Genomic DNA, 16,948 nt, shown 5'->3' with positions numbered 1-16,948 from the left:
GGTGGGGGTGTGGATAAAGGTTGGGGCAGTCAGGGGACAGGTAGGGGGTAGGGTCCTAGGGGGCCAGTTAGGATGGGGGAGGGTCTCAGGAGGGGACAGTCAGGGGACAGGTAGGGGCTAGGGTCCTAGGGGGCCAGTTAGGATGGTGGGAAGGTCTCAGGAGGGGGCAGTCAGGGGACAAGGAGCAGGGAGGCTCTCCGTCTCTGGACCCTCTCAGCTGTCGGGCTTGGACGGAAACATTGCCTGAGGGTAGTGAGAGAATGGGTTATCGGTGAGGTGGGGGTGGGCGTGAGCCCGGTCAATAGGGGCAACCCCTATCAAGATCTGAGCCTTTTCTCACACGCCCGTTAGAGCTCGACATTATGCTGTTTGGGACCCCTCTTCGAGGAAAGCCTCTGGATTGCAAGTCCAACCGCTACCTCCTCGTGGTGAGAGTCGGTAACTGGCTTGGATAGCCAGGCGGATTGCGGAGGACGAACCCACATCCCACATTCAGTGGGGTGTGGGACGGGGTTGGGCAGCCCCATATGGTGCCACATGGATGCCCCCCTGGTAAGGGTAGCCTCCCCCAGGTACGGGTTGACTCCCCCTGGTAAGGGTTAGATTCCCCCTGGTAAGGGTAAGTTTCCCCCAGGTACGGGTTAGTTTCCCCCTGAGAAGGGTAAATCTTTTAGCTATGGAAAAAAGTAATGTATATTTTTATACCGGATTGGCACTGGACCGGGTTAGTAACGCCCCCGCTGTTGGCTTTGATGCCCCGGCTGACAGTGTTAAATATATTAGGGGTGTGATTAGGGTCGCTGGACCAATGGATAAAATGGTGTGGACTATAATGAAGTCTCATGAGCATGAGAGTGAGAATCAAGTCCTCCCAGTGGAGCATGGAGAGGAGGTAGAGGAGACTGTTTGTGATGATCATGGTGAGGAGATTTTATCTATCTTACCGATGGTTTTTACAAGGGACACTTTTAATGATTTAACTATGGAAAGTTTTAATCCAGATTTTAAGTATTTAAGTACATTTGATGATCCATATGTTAGTGAATCGGGATATCTTAATGCTCATTTAGTTAATGGGTCTAGTTTATTAAATAGTTTTAGACCAAGTACTGATTTTAATAGGGATCGTAATAAGGATCTTAACAGTACTGGTAGTAATATAAATATATTAGAAAGTAGTTCGTGGAAGGATGGGTTTTTTTATTTAGAGTATCCCGTTGATAGTTTTAATTGTCCAATATGTCCCCAGATATTACCAACATTTGGTAAATGGGCCAAACACATTAATGTGGTTCATAAAAGTAAAGCCATACGAGTTGTATGTAGTAAATGTGGAAAATCTTCTCAATATCATAATATAGCTTGCCACTACCCCAAGTGCATACCCAAGAAGGAGGATACCCCAATGAAGAGCCATACGTGCTCGGTCTGTGGGCTTGGTTTTCATACTAGATCTGGATTGAGCCAACACTGTAGACATAGACACCCTGCTGTGAGGAATGAGCAAAGAAAAGAAGATATGGCTGCTAAAAGTAAGATCAAAGAGGGATCGACTAGATCTCGTATATGGACCAAAGATGAGGTTGCGCAGCTTATACAGTTGGAAAGGAAATATATTGGGAAAAGGAATATAAATAAATGTATTGAGAGCGAGATGAGGACCAAAACGAATAAACAAATATCAGATAAAAGACGAGAATTAGCAAAGAAGAAGTTAGTGGTAACAGGAGATAGGGAGGAAGTGACTGAGGTAGAGGACATTAGAGTAAATATATTAGAAATTCCGCCCCCAAGAGAGAGGATTTTCCCACTAAAAGGACATCCAGAAGTGGATTTAGTGGAGAAAATATGTAAACGGGGAAAACAAAGTAGGGAGGGAAGAGAAATAATAAATAGTTTAGGGGAAATTGAAGGATTATTAAAGGAGGATTTAACAAAAGCTCTCGGATGGGCAATGTTGGAAAAATTATGTTATTCATTAGTAGAGGGAAAGGACCCTAGAAATGAAAGTCAAATAGAGTTGAGGAATAAAGGAAAAGGGAAGATGAGAAAGGAGGGGAGAAGGAAGCAATTTAATGCAATTAGGAGATATGCTACAAAGAAAGCTAAGTATAAATTCTATCAACAATTATTTGATAAGGCTAGAAGAAGATTGACTCGCATTATAATGGGAGAGCCAGATAAGGCTAAGTGTGCTATCCCTATGAAAGAAATTGAGGAATACTATGTGAATATTTTGGGAACAATTGGACATGGTAATATGATAGGGTGGCCATCATCCACAGAGAATGCGGATAATGATATATTAATGAGTCCGATCTCTGTGGATGAGATTAGAATAGCTTTAAGAGAAATAAGAAAAGATAGTGCTCCTGGCCCAGATAAAGTAAAAGTGAGCAATTTGTGGGATATTTTTAATTTAGACTCCTTAATACTTACAAAAAATTTTTAATATATGGTTTCTAAATGGACAGGTACCAGATGAATTTAAGAAAAACAGAACGATTTTAATACCAAAGACACAAGATGAGGAGGAAATGAAGAAGTTAACATCTTGGAGACCATTGACAATTGGGTCAGTTTGGATTAGAATCTATACCAAAATATTAGCAAAAAGACTGGTGGAAACAGTTAAGATACGTAGTAGACAAAAAGGGTTTATATCCGCCCCTGGGTGTGAGGAAAATATTGCTATATTAGATAATTTGATTAAAGGGGCTAAACGAAATGGGAATGAAATTGCAATAGTGTTCGTAGATCTGGCTAAAGCTTTTGATTCTGTGGGACACGGACATATAATAGCCGGGTTGAGAAGATTTGGTATAGATGAACATTTTATAGATATTATTAGGGATCTTTATGATAATTGCACAACTAGGGTATGGGTGGGTGATGAAGTTACTGAGTCTATTTTAATTAGGAGGGGGAACAAGCAGGGTGACCCGTTGTCCCCAATTTTGTTTAATATTGCTATGGATCCCCTTTTAACTAGATTAGAAGTAGAAGGAAGTGGTTTTTATGTTAAGGGCAATGGTGTCACGTCATTGGCTTTTGCTGATGATGTGGCAATTTTAAGTAGCTCATATAAAGGAATGATTAAAAATTTGGGTATCTTAGAGGAGTTTTGTAAAAATACTAATCTCTCTGTTAATGTGAAGAAAACGAAAGGCTTTCATATTTTAACTAAACATAAAACCTATGTAGTTAATCCTAAGGATAATTGGCAGATAGGGTCAGAGGAGATTGAATATGTTCAACCAGGGGATTTTGAAAAATATTTAGGAGCTAGAATAGATCCCTGGATAGGTGTAGGGGGACCGGTACTTAAAGAAAAATTGAAAGATTGGAGTGAGAATTTAATTAAGGCCCCATTAAAACCGGCCCAAAAATATTAATTTTACAGACATATATTTTACCGAAGCTATTTTATAATCTTCTTTTAATAGAACCCCCTTTTAATCTTTTAGACAATCTTGATGTGTTAGTTAGAAAAATAGTTAAAGAGATTTTACATTTACCTCAGTGTACCACAGATGGGATATTTTATTCTAGAGGTAGGGATGGTGGTTTAGCTCTCACTAAGTTTAGTGTGCAAATCCCAAATATGTTAATTCGTAAACGGAGGAGACATATTGTCTCGAGAGATGATTGGATGGACCTATCTTATCTATATGCAGGAGAAAATCTTGTGGATAAAATATTGTCATTTAGTGCAGTAACATCTCATCCCAAGAAATGGAGGGAAGAGGAATTTTTAAGATGGTTGGAACTGAGATGTCAGGGAATAGGGATAAAATATTTTAAAAATGATTTAATTAGTAATTCGATTTTTAGAAACTCTAGTAAAGTTAAATCGTCAGCGTATATCTCAGCATTGCAGCTTAGGGTAAATATTTATCCTACTAGGGAGACATTAGCAAGAGGAAGAGGAGGTATGAATGCTCTTTGTAGATGGTGCGGTAAAGTGCGGGAGACTGTTCCCCATATCTCAGGACAAGGTTATAAGACTAAGAATGCTAGGATAAAAAGGCATAATAGAGTAGTGTCTGCAGTTGTAGATAAGGTTGGTAAATTAGGGTGGAAGGCAATGATAGAGCCCCATTTGAGAAATAGTAAGGGTGAGTTAAGAAAGCCAGATATTATATTTATAAAAGGAGATACAGCAGTGGTGGTTGATGTTACAGTGCGATGGGAGGATAATGCCGGAAGTTTGGAACAAGCCCACAGTGAGAAGGTGGCTTATTATCTTGAGTTAGAGGAAGAAATTAAAAACTTAACGGGAGGTAAAAATATTCACTTCTTTGGTTTTGTGCTTGGGGCGCGTGGCAAGTGGAGTGAAGGTAATAATGATTTGTTACAATTATTGGGAATGGACAGAAGTAAAAATTTTAAGGAGAGTATATGTAGACTTGTTTTATATTCCACTATTGGTATGATGGCTATATTCAGTGACAGGTAAAGATCCCGGAGTTTCCATTCCGTGTATCTTGCCAAAACTAAATTTTAGCTATTTTGGTTTCCATGCTCTAAATTTTCAAATTTTTAATATTGTTTTGAACATTAATTTAATTAGTGTTATTTAATATCTGTCCTTCAATAGAATGGTTTTAATTATATAATAAATACTTATTAATGGATGAAATTCCAATTTAAATTATTAGTTTATTTAATTACTGGATGTGGATGCGGACTGGCCGCGTATAATAACCAGGAAAGGGCAGGTAGTCACGCCTGTACATAAATAGGGGGTGGAGTCCTGGGGGGCAGTTAGGGGCAGGGGTCCCAGGAGGGGGCAGTCAGGGGACAAGGAGTGGGGGGGAGGGTTGGGGGTTCTGAGGGGGGCAGGAAGTGGAAGGGGCAGGGGCAGGGCTAGGGCAGGACGGGGGCGGGGCTCCTCCCGTCCTCTTTTTTGATTGTTTATATATGGTAACCCTAATTTTATTGTGTGTCAATTCCTCTCAAAATAGCAGCTTCCAAGGAGTGAAGTCTGAACCATTGCCTGCTATAGAAATACTGAAATTGCAACAGGTATAGATCAGAAAATAATTGCGGTTCTGGGATTCAGATATTCTTATTAGAAAATACTTATGCAAGGTCAAATTTACATATATAAAATCACTGCAGTTTTTCTTTAAGTCTTAGGTACAAAAGATAAAAGAACTATTTGTTAAAATGGAGTGCAAAAAATGAGTTGAAAACACTGTGCATAGGCACACTTGTTTTTACTACACAGCACTTTCCCTTCAAAATAATTCTGGTCAAGTAATAATGTTAGAGAGTCTCCACGTTTTGCATTTATCAATACTCAAAACATGCTAATGGTTTAAGTCATCTTCCAAAGGAGGCCTTATAAATGTGCTGACATTTCCCCATATCTATTATTGTGAACAAAAATAATGTCTTAATGGAGCATATCACAGTTATAAGCCAACAGACTGCTAAAGATAATGGCACAGCTATTACAGATTGTTATTTAGGATGATCCAAAACACTGGGGCAGAAGCAGTAAACTGTGATACAGAATCCAAACAAACACAAGAGACAGATCACATGGGAAGAGGCCTGAAGGTTAGAGAGTACTGAAGGCTTCATCAATATAAGAAAAAAGAGAGAGAACAAAATTACATTTCTCTATCAACTAAAGTTGTGGTGAATAATAAGTTATGTACTGTAGTATCTCACGTATAGGAAATCCACTCTGGTGAACAATTATAAAATAAAAAGGTTTTCCAATTTTATCATGCTTTGACTTAGGGAGACGAGGCGCAGTGTGATGTAGAGAGAGGATGAAACATTTACTAATTCAGAAAAGTCTCCCTTCTAAAAAAACTACTGTTAACTTCTTCCATTTATAGTTTGATTCTCTTCTTCCCCCTCATTGACACCTATGGTCTTGATATACTAAAAGTACTAGCTGCCAGGATCTCAGTTCATATGGGCAAAACATGAACTGGAGGGAATTTGCTCAGCTATATTTACATTCTAGAACAACATCTAGTTCAAAAACTGAAAGCCTCAGGGATAAAAAGTCTGCTGAAGATTCATTTTAAGTTACCTGAAACTTTTATTGCTTGGCCAGATATCAGTGCAGACTTGAAATATAACAAATTACTCCAAAGGAAAGGAATATCTCTTTTTAATATGTTTTATATTTCATAATTCTTTAAAGTCTCATTAGAAGTCACCAGCAAGGGTCAAACAGAAACTTTTAACAAACAAATATAACAGTTACCCTATGCAGACATTTTAATGTAAAGTTAAATTTGAGAACTTAATATAAACAGAATCCTAGTCAGGCCAGTAACCATATCTAGCTTTCCCCAAGTATTCATACTTCACAGTTTGGGATGGCGTAGTGTCTTGTGGAATTTAATCCAGGAGCGAACAGAATGATGTAGGTGTAATGTTGTTTTATTATTATTTATTATTAGCAGAGCTCCAGCTCACAAAGCTTCCACACTAGACAAACTTCTAGCAGTGCTGGGGCTCTCAAATTACAATACAGTAAAGATATCTGGCTGTAATATAAAAGTCCAGGTCTACTCATTGAACAAAGACTTGGGGAAAAAATCCTCTTTTGACCAGTACGTGGATAAATTTATATGGCAAGTTTGGGGCTTTCATCTAAAATAAAATCAGCATCAGTTTCTAGTCCTTGTAATTGCGAAGATATGTGGATTGTAAACGTGGACTGTAAATCAATGCATGAGCGCCTTCCCGAATTTACTAAGAGATGACACCTTCAGTGCCTATTTTGCTTATAGGTTTCCCAAGCAATTAAATTAACAAGCCACTGGTCAGTTTCACTGCTAATATACAGAACCTTATGAGCAGCAGTGAAACTGCCAAGAAATTTACCTTTTTTTTTTTTTTTTTTGCTGCTTCTGCTGGGGAAGGTTCTGAGGAGCAGCAGAGACAAGCACTGCAAATATTTCATAGAAGAACAGGCTGGGAAAGGGGTAAAGCAGAGAATACCTGATTCCTCACAGCAGCCATGAGATGGAGTGGGAGATAAGTGACAGACTTGCGCCTTCATTCTTTGAGCAACAAAGCATTTAGTTTTTCAGACACCTACCAGCCAGAGGTAGACATCAAAGACAAAGTCCCTAGGCCAGGCCCATGGGGGGCAAAACCCTGGTAGGCATCCCAGCATCTTCCTCCCTCCATCTTTTCAATCTATTCTGGTCAGTAGTTTTAGAACTCCAAACCTCTCCTAAAATGTCTTGCTTTGGGGTGATTGGTGGTGAAATCTGTCTACAGAACATAATTTGAAAGAATGCTTGGTCAAAAAAACAAACAAACAAAACCCTCTCCCCTTCTAATGGTAAGCTAGTATCAAATACTAGATGATCAATAGGATATTAAGAGATGTATTTGATGCACATTACATCATAAATCGAGACCCACTATATATCATAATATGCATCAATATGACCGAATTTACGTAGCAAATGCTAACAAGTTTGAACATAAGAACATAAGAATGGCCATACTGGGTCAGACCAAAGGTCCATCTAGCCTAGTATCCTGTCTTCTGACAGTGGCCAATGCCAGGTGCCCCAGAAGGAATGAACAGAACAGGTAATCATCAAGCGATCCATCCCCCGTTGCCCATTCCCAGCTTCTGGCAAACAGAGGCTAGGGACACCATCCCTACCCATTCTGGCTAATAGCCATTTGAAAATTAAAAACCTTCTGATTTCTAAAGCAAATCCTGTTACTTTATTATGTTCTATTTCTCAGGTTTATTAGATCAATTAAAAAGTTTGAACTTTTAAAAGTATCCTGTCCAAGTTGAGAGAGCAAAAAAAGAAAAGTGAGAAGACTTTTCTAACACTTATATTTTTATAGCATCATAACTCTGAAACAGCTTCCCTGAATTTTCTTTTATTTTTCTAAAAAACTGAAAACTCCTCCTCCTACTTGAACAAGTTCAGTGTCTGTCGAACCCAGGGGAAGGACTATTTTTTTAGGCTAAATGGTTGCCTGTTTTCAATTTCAATAAAGAGAACACCAAATACCATCTGATCAATACTGCCCATTCTATTCATACCTGGACTGCTCCAATTTGGGCAATCCTCTTAAACAACTTCTAAAACATAAATTGTTGATTGCTATACTTAATTATTTTTAAAGAATGAAATTATCACTGAACTAAGACTAAGCATAAAAAGTTTCAGCACAAAGAGAGTGCTTTTGAGAAAGTTAAATCGAGAAAGTAGGAAATAAAATTTCAGAATAGAAGGACTCCTTTAATTTTAATTGGAGTTGCTACTGTAACTCTGTATTGTAAAGGTGGAAAAGAAAAATGCTTTACCAGCACAGGACCCAAGTGAACATGTCATTCAGTTAATGAGGCACCAGTCTGGGAACTGCTGCAGGGGCTAGAAGTACAATTTGCCACAGATGAAAAGTGTCCTTATGGCCTGAAATGACAAATAGCTCCAAAACAAGGTTTCATTGGCACAGATGCTGACAGGGCATGGGATAGCTTAGTGGTCTAATTATCAGGTTTGGAATATCTAGAGTCCTGGAACTACAAGTTCAAATCCTGGTAAGACTGATTTGTCCCTTCATCCTTCTGAGGCACAGGAATTAATAACATTCAGTTTGCATGTTCATCTTTCTGATGAGTCCTTGAAAACAGAGGTCCAATTTTTTAATTGTCATTAAAAATTCCATTATGCTTTTTGTAAGAACAGAATTTTACCCGGATGTCAGACAAAATTTTCCTCTTCCACAGTTGCATACTCTGCGCTGGCCAGCTGCCACTCTCCATCCTAGAGGTGGCTCCATTTCAGCGGTGATTTATAAACATCATATAGCTGGTAAAGCTCTTTGGGATACTTTGGGATGAAAGGAACTATGTAACATAAAATAATAACATAACACATTTCATAGTCTGCTCACAGACACCATGCAAAAATTTATTTGGAGGAAGGGAACTTCTCCTCAAACTCCTTTCTCCTGTCCCCCCCATCCTACCCTCTATCCCCGACCCAGGGCATCCTATCACCCGATGGATGAGTCATCCATCCCATCTCTCACTTAGAGCAAAGCATAGCATGTTTAGCCTAACAAATTTGCAGCATCAATATGGACAGCAATGATGGATATTTGAAATTACAATGTAATATTTAGCAGTTCAGAAAATTCTACTATATGCAAAGCATCTTACTCAAATCTAAAGTCTAAATCTATTTGGAGTGTACAACTTAAAACCACTGTCCTACACTACAACAAAGTAATAAAGAATATTTTTGGACATTTGGGATTGTAAATATATCCCTTTGGAAAAATATATGAAATGTTTCAGGATGCTTGGATGCAGACTGCCTCCATTAGTTTGCCACAGGCAGAGTCTGCCCCCAAAAAGATTGTTTTGTGTGTTCTGAGTGCTACATAAAGCATATTGCCAAGTGTACCAGATTTTTCTTTTTACAGCTTCTTCCGTTTAAGCACTTAAGGGCTATGGAAATTTTAACCACCACCCTAACAGGATAATACCTAAACCAACATAACTGAAGGCTGAAAATCCAAATTCAGATAAAAACAGAGCACTGTTTTAAGGATGAAATGGGTACAAATCCTAGAGATCACTTCATCCCTGTGAAAGTTTAGATGTAGCTCCTTACAAGATAGAAGAGGAGGAACTGTTGAACAAACCCATCATCAAAAGCAAAACTTTAATGGAAAAAATACTTTGCTCTTTAAAGCTCTCTGACTGCCTCTTATGTAGATCATATCATAAAGGCAGATTTTGGTTCAAAAGAGCACCGCTGATCTAAACCCAGAACATACACTATTGAGCATCCTAAGAGCATCTTGCTCACACCATACCAAAATTAACTGCCAGGGGTGTCTACACTACATTGTTCTTTGAAAGGACTAATCACCACCACTTGCATTCTAAAAGGCATCATTGACACAAATGGAAGCAGAGCAGCTTTGCATGCTGGTAACAGAACAAAATGCCTCTAACTGTTGATCCTTGGACTGGTAGGAAAAATGGCCATACAAGTGGATGCTCTATGGGACCTCCAGGAAAATAAATTCTACTTATTCATTTGGGTCCCATAGTGCCACATGCTACTAAGTCAAAGTGACAGTCATAAATAAAGGAAGATAAAATGAAGATTGCTATGCTCTGGATTCCAGACAAAGAAAGAATCTAGTTATACATGGTTTCTTACTATTTTTGTCACAAATAGTTTAAAAATTGAGATAGCAAGAGGCTCCAGGTCCATCAAGACTGATGTGCTACATCAATAGTGATCAAAGTGTTTCCCATGAGCTAAATATAGCCTCCAGATGCCTTCATCTTTAATACCATGGTGTTGCCCTTGGACATCACAGGTCCCAGCATGCAATCCTCTACCTTGATCAGACCAGAGAGCAAATCTTAAAAATCAGACAATGAGCAGAGATGAAAAATCTAGACATGCCAAGACAATGGGCAGAAATTATTCGACTAACACATTTCCTGCCAGATCATCTGTGCATTGGAAGCAGTTTAATCTTTATTATGACAGCAGAAAGGTTGATCAGAGAGGTCCAAGTCCTGCAAAGGAAGAGATTACTCATTATTTTTTCCAAGAGGAGAAATTATTACAAAATACTGTTATATTATCAAATCCAGACTACAAAATTAGGTCCGATGTTAAAAATGTAAGAGGCAGCTTAGTGAAAAATGAGTGATTTTTGGAGTTTTCCAAATTTGAAGATAAATCATCCAAAATTTTCTTTCACGGGCAAGCTCTGAGGAAAGAATATCAGAGACCATCCTTCAGACTTGAAAATGTTATTGACTGGTGCATCTAAAAGTCATGACAGCTTTAGTATTTTGATCCAGTAATCTTCTACACAAGAACACAGAAAGAATTCAAAGGCTAGCAACAAATTAAAAATCACAGGAAAAAAATATTTCACTGTGACAAATGATGGAAGCACTTTTAGACCTCTGATGTGCGAATGAAGAAACTGTACACCAATTTCCCCCAGGCATAAATGAGTGTAGTGAAGTGTTCCCCTTGAGCAACAGTTAGAGTGTGAGCTCAACCTCTGGCTTAAAACTCTAAACATGCAATAGTACCAATTATTAGCAAGGGCAGATATACTGAGATAGGCCAGTTTATCATAGCAATATGGTCACACATGATTTTAATTGCAAATCTAGGACAGATTACCTTTCTCTTGATATACAGAATGACCTCCCACTTCATAGAGCTTGGTTCATCTGTCCTAGCTCAGGACAAATCACCCACTGAGGTCAACACTTTGCACAGTTACAGAAGCTTCCTCTGAGGATCTCAAAGTCTTTTACAAGTAATAATCACTAAGGCTGTCAAGCGATAAAAAAAAAAAATTAATCACGATTAATCGCACTGTTAAACAATAATAGAATACCATTTAAATATTTTTGGATGTTTTCTACATTTTCAAATATATTGATTTCAATTATAACACAGAACACAGAGTACAGTGCTCACTTTATTTTTTATTACAAATATTTGTGCTGTAAAAAACAAAAGAAATAATATTTTTCAATTCACTTAATACAAGTACTGTAGTGCGATCTCTTTATCATGGAAGTTGAACTTACAAATGTAGAATTATGTACAAAAAAACCCCTGCATTCAAAAATAAAACAAATGTTTAACTTTAGAGCCTACAAGTCCATTCACTCCTACTTCTTGTTCAGCCAGTCACTCACTCAAACAAGTTTGTTCACATTTACAGGAGATAATGCTGCCTGCTTCTTGTTTACAATGTCACCTGAAAGTGAGAACAGGCGTTCTCATGGTACTGTTGTAGCCGGCATCGCAAGATATTTATGTGCCAGATGCGCTAAAGATTCATATGTCCCTTCATGCTTCAACCCCCATTCCAGAGGACATGTGTCCATGCTGATGTCGGGTTCTGCTCAATAATGATACAAAGCAGTGCAGACCGACGCACGTTCACTTTCATCATCTGAGTCAGATGCCACCAGCAGAAGGTTGATTTTCTTTTTTGGTGGTTCAGGTTCTGTAGTTTCCGCATCAGAGTGTTGCTTTTTAAGACTTCTGAAAGCATGCTCCACACCTCATCCCTCTCAGATTTTGGAAGGCACGTTGGATTCTTAAACCTTGGGTTGAATGCTGTAGCTATCTTTAGAAATCTCACATTGGTACATTTCTTTGTGTTTTGTCAGATCTGCAGTGAAAGTGTTCTTAAAACGAACAACATGTGCAGGGTCATCATCCGAGATTGCTAGAACATGAAATATATGGCACAATGCAGGTAAAACAGAAAAGGAGACATACTATTCTTCCCCCAAGGAGTTCAGTAAAAATTTAATTAATGCATTACTTTTTTTAAACAAGCGTCATCGGCATGGAAGCATGTCCTCTGGAATGGTGGCCAAAGCATGAAGGGGCATACGAATATTTAGCATATCTGGCATGTAAATACCTTGCAATGCCGGCTAAAAAAGTGCCATACAAATGCCTGTTCTCACTTTCAAGTGACACTGTAAATAAGAAGCAGGCTGCATTATCTCCTGTAAATGTAAACAAACTTGCTTACCTTAGCGACTGGCTGAACAAGAAGTAGGACTCGTAGGCTCTTAAGTTTTACATTGTTTTGTTTTTGAATGCAGTTATGTAACAAAAAATAAATCTACATTTGTAAGTTGCACTTTCACGATAAAGAGATTGTATTACAGTACTTGTATGAGGTGAATTGAAAAATACTATTTCTTTTGTTTATCAGTTTTACAGTGCAAATATTTTTAATAAAAATAATATGAAGTGAGCACTGTACACTTTGTATTCTGTAATTTAAATCAATATTTGAAAAAGTAGAAAAACATCCAAAAATATTTGATAAATTTCAATTGGTAGTCTATTGTTTAACAGTACAATTAAAATTGTAATTAATTTATTGAGTTAATCGTATGAGCTAACTGCGATTAATTGACAGCCCTAATTATCACCAGCCATGTAAGTTAGGGAAGTATTTTACAGACAGAAGAACTGAAGCACAAAAAGGTCATTACAGTAATTCCTCGCTTAACGTTGAAAAATGCGACTTAAGCGAAACGATGTAAACTAATCCAATTTCTTCACAAGAATTAATGTAAATGAGGGGGTTAGGTTCCAGGGAAATTTTTTTCACCAGGCAAGCAGGAGGCTCCCGGGAGCAGCTCCAAGGCAGAGGGCAGGAGCAGCACATAGCAGTGGGGGGAGGGACAGCTGAACTGCCGGCAACTGATAGCCTGCTGGGCGGCTGCCGCACAGGGAACTTAGGCTAGCGGGGAGCTGATGGGGGGCTGCCGGTCCACCCTGGTTCCAAGCCCCCACCAGCTAGCTCCAATGGGCTGCTCTTCCTGCAAGCAGCGGACAAAGCAGGCGGCTGCCAAACAACGTTTTATAATGGAGCATTGCACAACTTTAAACGAGCATGTTCCCTAATTGATCAGCAACGTAACAACGAAACGTTAACCAGGACGACTTTAAGTGAGGAATTACTGTATTTGTCCATGGTCACACAAATGAATCAGTGGCAGGGCTAGGACCAGAACCCTGACTTGTGACTATATCCCATGTTCTAACTGCTGGTCCTTGCCCCGCACGTCCAGACTAAAAGGGTCTAGAATGGGCAGTATTGATCAGATGGTATTTGGTGTTCTCTTTATTGAAATTGAAAACAGGCAACCATTTAGACTAAAAGGGTTAACCATTCAAATTCGTATCCACATATTATCAACATTATTAATAATAAGAATTACGGCCAAGATTTTTTTAAAATCTCTATTTCAATGGGAGTTGCATGGTCAATACTTTTGAAAGTTGGGACACTTATTTAGATGCCTAAATCTGAATTTAGGAATTTGCTTTTCAGAACCCATTACTGAAAATCTTGGCTAATTTTTTAATGTTAATCTTTGTTGTAAATTAATAATTAGTGAAAATTTTCACATTGTAAGTTGTTTAGGGCAGGTAAGATATATTATGTCTATAATCTCTGCAAGGCACCTAGTTTATATGGACACTATGAATAAATAATAATTGTAATTTCTCATTAAACATTTCACCTTCAAGACTATATATATATAGACTATAGACTATATATATTTTCTTACAGCCATATATATATATATATATATATATGGCTGTAAGAAAATCATGGGCCATGATTTTGTTGTGGAACCGCAACTTTTAACACACACTGCAACTTTTTATAGTTGTGGCAAATTTGAGTGGCATTTTGAAGCCATGCGCCAGGTCAAAACGCCACTCACTCAAATTTGGCCCAGCCACCCCTCAGAGGGATGGGGGAGGGGGGGCAAATTTGAGTGAGAGGTATTCTGACCTGGCACACACGGTTGAAACATCATTCACCTTCAATTTTGTGACTGAACTTTTTGAAAAACTCCCATTTTGCATGTATGCACTTATATTTCGCTGCATTTCTTCACAAGCAATGCAATGTGTCTAAAATGTTTTACTTCAAATGATTACTTGCCAAACTGTGATAAGGAGGGGCTGTTTTGAATTATACAAATGCTCTGATAGTCTATTGGCATTTTTTTTTTAGTATTTTCTATTTTTGTTCTTGAATAGACACTGTGAATCCATTTTGAAAGCAACTCAATAAATGAAATATGTCAGTGTTACTAGAACTGCCTGCACCAAAACCACAACTTTAACGAACTGTGGTCACATCTTTTGAAGCAAGAAGTCATGACTTTCTTACAGCCTTACCTAAGTATTTTATATGATTATAAAATTACTACTCATTACTTGGCTTAGAAAAGTATTACAATATTCTAGATAAGACAGTGAGTTGCAAGATATTTCCTGAAACTGTCACTTTCAGATATTAGTTTCAAGACCAATTCGGAATGCTTCCTGCTGACATCCAGAACATAATTCAAGCTGAAATGCACTAGGAAGTATTGTGGTTTGTACTATGTCCTAAGCACTTCAGCCGAGCTTTATTGACCTAAAATGTTTTCTGGAAAGGAAGCAATCCAAGATAGCTTAGATAAATGAACTGTATTGATTACACTGCTCTACAGCCAAAATGCTTCTGAAATAAATGTAGTCAAACTTTACTAATTCTGGGTCACTGAGAACGAAAATGATGCTTAAAATGGTTGATTGGCTCTAGTTTTCAAGATATGCTATTGGGTCAGTATATACGACCCTTGACTTGGGAATGGCGGAGGATAAGTGAGTTATAAAGGGAAGGGATGTCAATTTAAACCAGAAATGACTAAAATACATCTTTGACTGGATCTATGAATAAATCTATGACTGGGTTTGGACAGTACTTGCTTTTTAGGCAAAACAATGAATGATGCAATCTGAAGCTGGTATTGCATCATACATGATATGAATTGCATCATGTTATTCCTAGAAGTCATGGATGATGCAATCATAACGAAGCTTACATCACTCTGCTGAACAAATTGCCCTATATCAGCTCTAGAAATCATACAGTGTCGTGCTCTTTTATTTGTCAGTGTTTGATTTTGCAAAGGGACACATTTCTGTTTAGCCAAAGTGAGTAGAGATGCCTCGTACTTGTGTGAACAGTGCAGATAACTTCTGCTATGTTTGTGGTGAAGTGACTTTTGCATCACAAAAGCGCAGTATAACCACTATGGTTAAGAAAGCCTATCACCTTTATTTTGGCTGCAAAATTGGAGATCAGGACAAGAGGTGGGCCCCACACATATGCTGCAACACTTGTGCAACAAATCTTCGCCAGTGATTGAACAGGAAAAGGAAATCTATGCCTTTTGCAGTGCCAATGATTTGGAGAGAGCCAACAGATCATACCAGCAATTGTTACTTCTGCATGGTGCCTCCAGTTGGGAAAGGTGTGTCAAAGAAGAAAAAGTGGACTGTGCATTATCCAAACATTCCATCAGCTATACGCCCAGTACCCCACGGAGAAGGACTGCCGGTTCCTGATGCACCAGAATCATTCTCACTCGAGTCAGACGAGGAAGAGGAAGAGGATGAAACTTCTGGTCCTGAACCATCAATGTCACAGGACCCACATTTTCTCCCATCCTCCTCCTCCTCTGAACCACACCTCATAACACAAGGTGAACTGAATGACCTTGTCAGGGATTTGGAACTATCCAAGAATAAGGCAGAGCTGTTGGGCTCCAGACTACAACAGTGGAATCTCCTGGCAGGTGATGTTAGGGTTTCCATGTTCCGTGACCGTCAAAAGGATCTTGTCCCATTCTTCTTCATGGAAGGTGATCTTGTAGCCTGCAACAACATCGATGGTGTGATGGCAACCCTCAACATCGTTCACGATCCAGATGAGTGGAGACTGTTCATTGATTCATCGAAGACGAGTCTTAAAGCTGTTTTACTGCATAATGGCAATGTTTTGCCATCAATTCCAGTTGGTCATGCAGTCCATATGAAGGAAACCTATGACAACATGAAACAACTTTTGAGGTGCATAAACTATGACCAACATCAGTGGCAGCTTTGTGGCGATTTGAAGGTTGTTGCTCTCTTGCTTGGTCTGCAGACTGGATACACAAAGTACTGCTGTTTTCTCTGCGAATGGGATAGTCGTGCAAGAGATTCCCACTACATCAAGAAAGATTGGCCACTCCGACAGTCATTGGAGCCTGGGAGGAAAAGTGTTCAGCATCCACCACTTGTTGAATCAAGGAAGATTTTGTTACCACCCTTACACATCAAGCTGGGTCTGATGAAGAACTTTGTCAAGGCCATTGACAAAACACAAGCAGCTTTCAAGTACCTCCGTGGAAAATTTCCAAGGTTAAGTGAAGCGAAGATAAAGGAAGGTGTCTTTGTTGGTCCTCAGATTCGTGAACTTCCTCGAGATGATGCATTTGACCATGCACTGCGTGGCAAGGAAAAGACGGCATGGAAAGCCTTCCAGTTAGTGGCAATAAATTTTCTCG

General features: G+C 38.8%; 1 protein-coding gene across 4 annotated transcripts in view; it reads right to left on the bottom strand.

Moving 5' to 3' along the window:
• Window positions 1-16,948, bottom strand: part of LYRM4 (LYR motif containing 4) — a 163,482-nt gene that overhangs the window by 110,742 nt on the left and 35,792 nt on the right. Inside the window, exons 1-3 of one of the 4 annotated variants that reach the window (XM_065399135.1) lie at window positions 11,187-11,244; window positions 10,477-10,561; window positions 8,711-8,863 (exon numbers count right to left, since the gene is read on the bottom strand). The exons of the other annotated variants lie outside the window; for them this stretch is intronic. Coding sequence (XP_065255207.1) covers window positions 8,711-8,796 — 86 coding nt within the window. The 5' untranslated portion in view covers window positions 8,797-8,863; window positions 10,477-10,561; window positions 11,187-11,244. Of the gene's footprint in view, window positions 1-8,710; window positions 8,864-10,476; window positions 10,562-11,186; window positions 11,245-16,948 lie in introns of those variants that run through there. 4 annotated transcript variants of the gene reach the window in all.

The sequence above is a fragment of the Emys orbicularis genome, chromosome 2 (genome assembly GCF_028017835.1).
Source record: "Emys orbicularis isolate rEmyOrb1 chromosome 2, rEmyOrb1.hap1, whole genome shotgun sequence".
Taxonomy (NCBI): Eukaryota; Metazoa; Chordata; order Testudines; family Emydidae; genus Emys; species Emys orbicularis.
This window is presented reverse-complemented; position numbering and strand designations above follow the sequence as displayed.